Below are 2,296 nucleotides of genomic sequence, written 5' to 3' on the forward strand. Positions count from 1 at the left end.
GACCTATACAATTTTTTTCTTTTTGATTTTTTTACCTGGATTACTGAGATGCATCAGGCCTTTTTAGTGTTTGAACAGATTATGACAGAAAAAAAAATTCACCTTGACAAGAGCTAAAATAATCTGACTTTTTCAGCTTGAGTTCACAACCCACATGCTCACATTTGGATTTCACCATAATTACAGAGCTGATTGTTGCCACAGACGGTTTATTGGCCTCGGTAAATGCATTAGCTTTACAAAAGATAAAAGTTMTACCTCTAAATGGATTTCACATCCTCAATTATTCTGATAAGAACGACCTAAAAGGAATAATAAATGACTTTTGTGTGGATGGGATGGACGCAATTTAAATGGGTCCATGTGTAAAATGGTGAAAGTGCGCCCCCTGCTGTTAATTTAAAGATATTTTCCTTCTATTGAAAAACAATGTGAAGAGCATTTTTATATACAACATTTAATATTTAATAATAAAATCAAAAATCACGGATTCATCCTATGACAGATAAAACTAAAACATTTATGATACAAACAGAATTCAGAATCTTTGATTGTTGTACAAACTATTCAAATATCAGTTGCAGAGTTTAATCCTCAGCATTAGCCTACAAACCGTCACATTGAAACCGGCAGAATAAATAAATAACTCAGGACATCTAATTTCCTAACTGCTCCACTTTGCAGCAATTTCCTGCAATTGCAGCTCAAACATAAACACTTCCTGTRCCAGAATAACTGCAACTTCTGAATGTACACCGGTGGCAGTGATACCAAACTGCAAAAACAAGACAGTTCTCGTTGAACAAAAAAAGTGCACTATTAAACTTTAAGTCTGCAGCCAGAGATGGCTAAAGTGCACAGCTACAGGATGAGATGAAGATGGTTGATAGGAAGTGGTTAAAACCACTGAGATCACATCTAGGCCCGAAAGTGCTCTGCAGCCAGTGCCAGCAGACAGTGGAAGTGTCCCACTGACATTTAAGAAAGATGAGGGGGCTACAAGAGGTGGGTTAACGCTGTGGCTGAGGCGCTACACCGCCAACAAGTTTGTCACCCTCCCACTGGACCCTGCAGGTTTTCAGTCTTCTTATAAAAGAGAGAGAGAGATGGAGAAAAAATAACACAAGTAGCTGTCAAAGTGCTCCTTCCATGTCTGGGCTGTAAACATCAAAGAAACAGTTTTACAGCCAGTTTAATGTGTGAATTTAAAGAAAATCAAGTGAGACATCATTGAACAGTAAATCAGGTCATTGTTGCAGTATAAGAAAGCATTAAAGAAGGAAAAGCAACTAAAATGAAAGCAAAAAAAATATTGTGAAAGCTTATATTGTTTTGAAGTTATTTTCAATGGAGACAGACATGTTTAGCCTATTTACAGTTAGCCTTTTTTTGGACTTATTGGGTGTTCCGTGTCTTTCAGGTGAGGGGTCAGACCTACCTGAGCGGGCCCCCCTGAGCCTGTGCAGCACCCTGCTGCGGAATCCCGAGGTGTCGCTGTGGGAGCGGAACCTGGGAGCAGGCAGCAGCTGAGGGAAGCTTCTGACCTCCGGGTAGGTGTCCACCTCCTCATCCTCCATGACGGCCTGCTCCGTCACAAGCAGCAGACTGAAAACTTCACCAGATCATGAGCTGCAACAGGCGGGACCCCTCCTTCCTTCAAACATTTTCCTGTTTGACACCGCCCACCGGAAAAAAAAAAAGATTATAGGACAACATTTATACTAATAGTGTTACTACTGGATTAATATAATCTTAAATTGCATATCTGTATTGATCTTTGCTGCAATAATAATCGTTAAAAATACTGTTTTAAGATTTTTATTATAAAAAAAACAACTTACAAAATCAAACGACTTAAAACAGTTGCTTATGACATGTAGATAAATAATATAAGATATACACTTTTAACCGAGTTGTCAAAAAATTTTAATCACTGGCGAATTCGTCACATATTTCAGAAAATGAATCAAATTGTAATGGGTTTCAACTCGTTAACGCTAGATGTCGCTAAATCCCCGCTCTGCTGATCCTTTAAAGCAAAGATGTCATAAAAAAGAATGACGTCTCACTCCATTAATTTTGGACAATTTTTTTTAAACGGGAACTCATTGCAAATAATGTGATTTTTTTAAGGTGCTCATTGCGATGTCTTGACTGGTCAAAAAGAACATTCACCAAGTAAGAAATAGAATCCACCCCTTTTTCTTCTGAAAAGCATGAAATAAAATACATAAAAACTTACTACTACAACAAATAAAATAATAATGTTTGATGATGCTGCGAGTGGTAATGTAAG

At 37.7% G+C, this 2,296-nt stretch overlaps 2 protein-coding genes across 6 annotated transcripts in view; one reads left to right on the forward strand and one right to left on the reverse strand.

The window, feature by feature from the left end:
* The window catches only part of phactr2 (phosphatase and actin regulator 2), a 59,910-nt gene extending 58,333 nt beyond the window's left edge, over positions 1-1,577 (reverse strand). Inside the window, exon 1 of the mRNA XM_014013203.1 lies at positions 1,439-1,577. Coding sequence (XP_013868657.1) covers positions 1,439-1,577 — 139 coding nt within the window. The remainder of the gene's footprint in view (positions 1-1,438) is intronic.
* The window catches only part of LOC106537058 (pleckstrin homology domain-containing family A member 1), a 22,574-nt gene continuing 21,740 nt past the window's right edge, over positions 1,463-2,296 (forward strand). For all 5 annotated transcript variants that reach the window (XR_001312627.1, XR_001312632.1, XM_014034456.1 and 2 more), the window contains exon 1: positions 1,463-1,550. The gene's annotated coding sequence lies outside the window, so the exon portion shown is untranslated. The remainder of the gene's footprint in view (positions 1,551-2,296) is intronic.

Source organism: Austrofundulus limnaeus, unplaced genomic scaffold, assembly GCF_001266775.1.
Source record: "Austrofundulus limnaeus strain Quisiro unplaced genomic scaffold, Austrofundulus_limnaeus-1.0 Scaffold0, whole genome shotgun sequence".
NCBI lineage: Eukaryota > Metazoa > Chordata > Actinopteri > Cyprinodontiformes > Rivulidae > Austrofundulus > Austrofundulus limnaeus.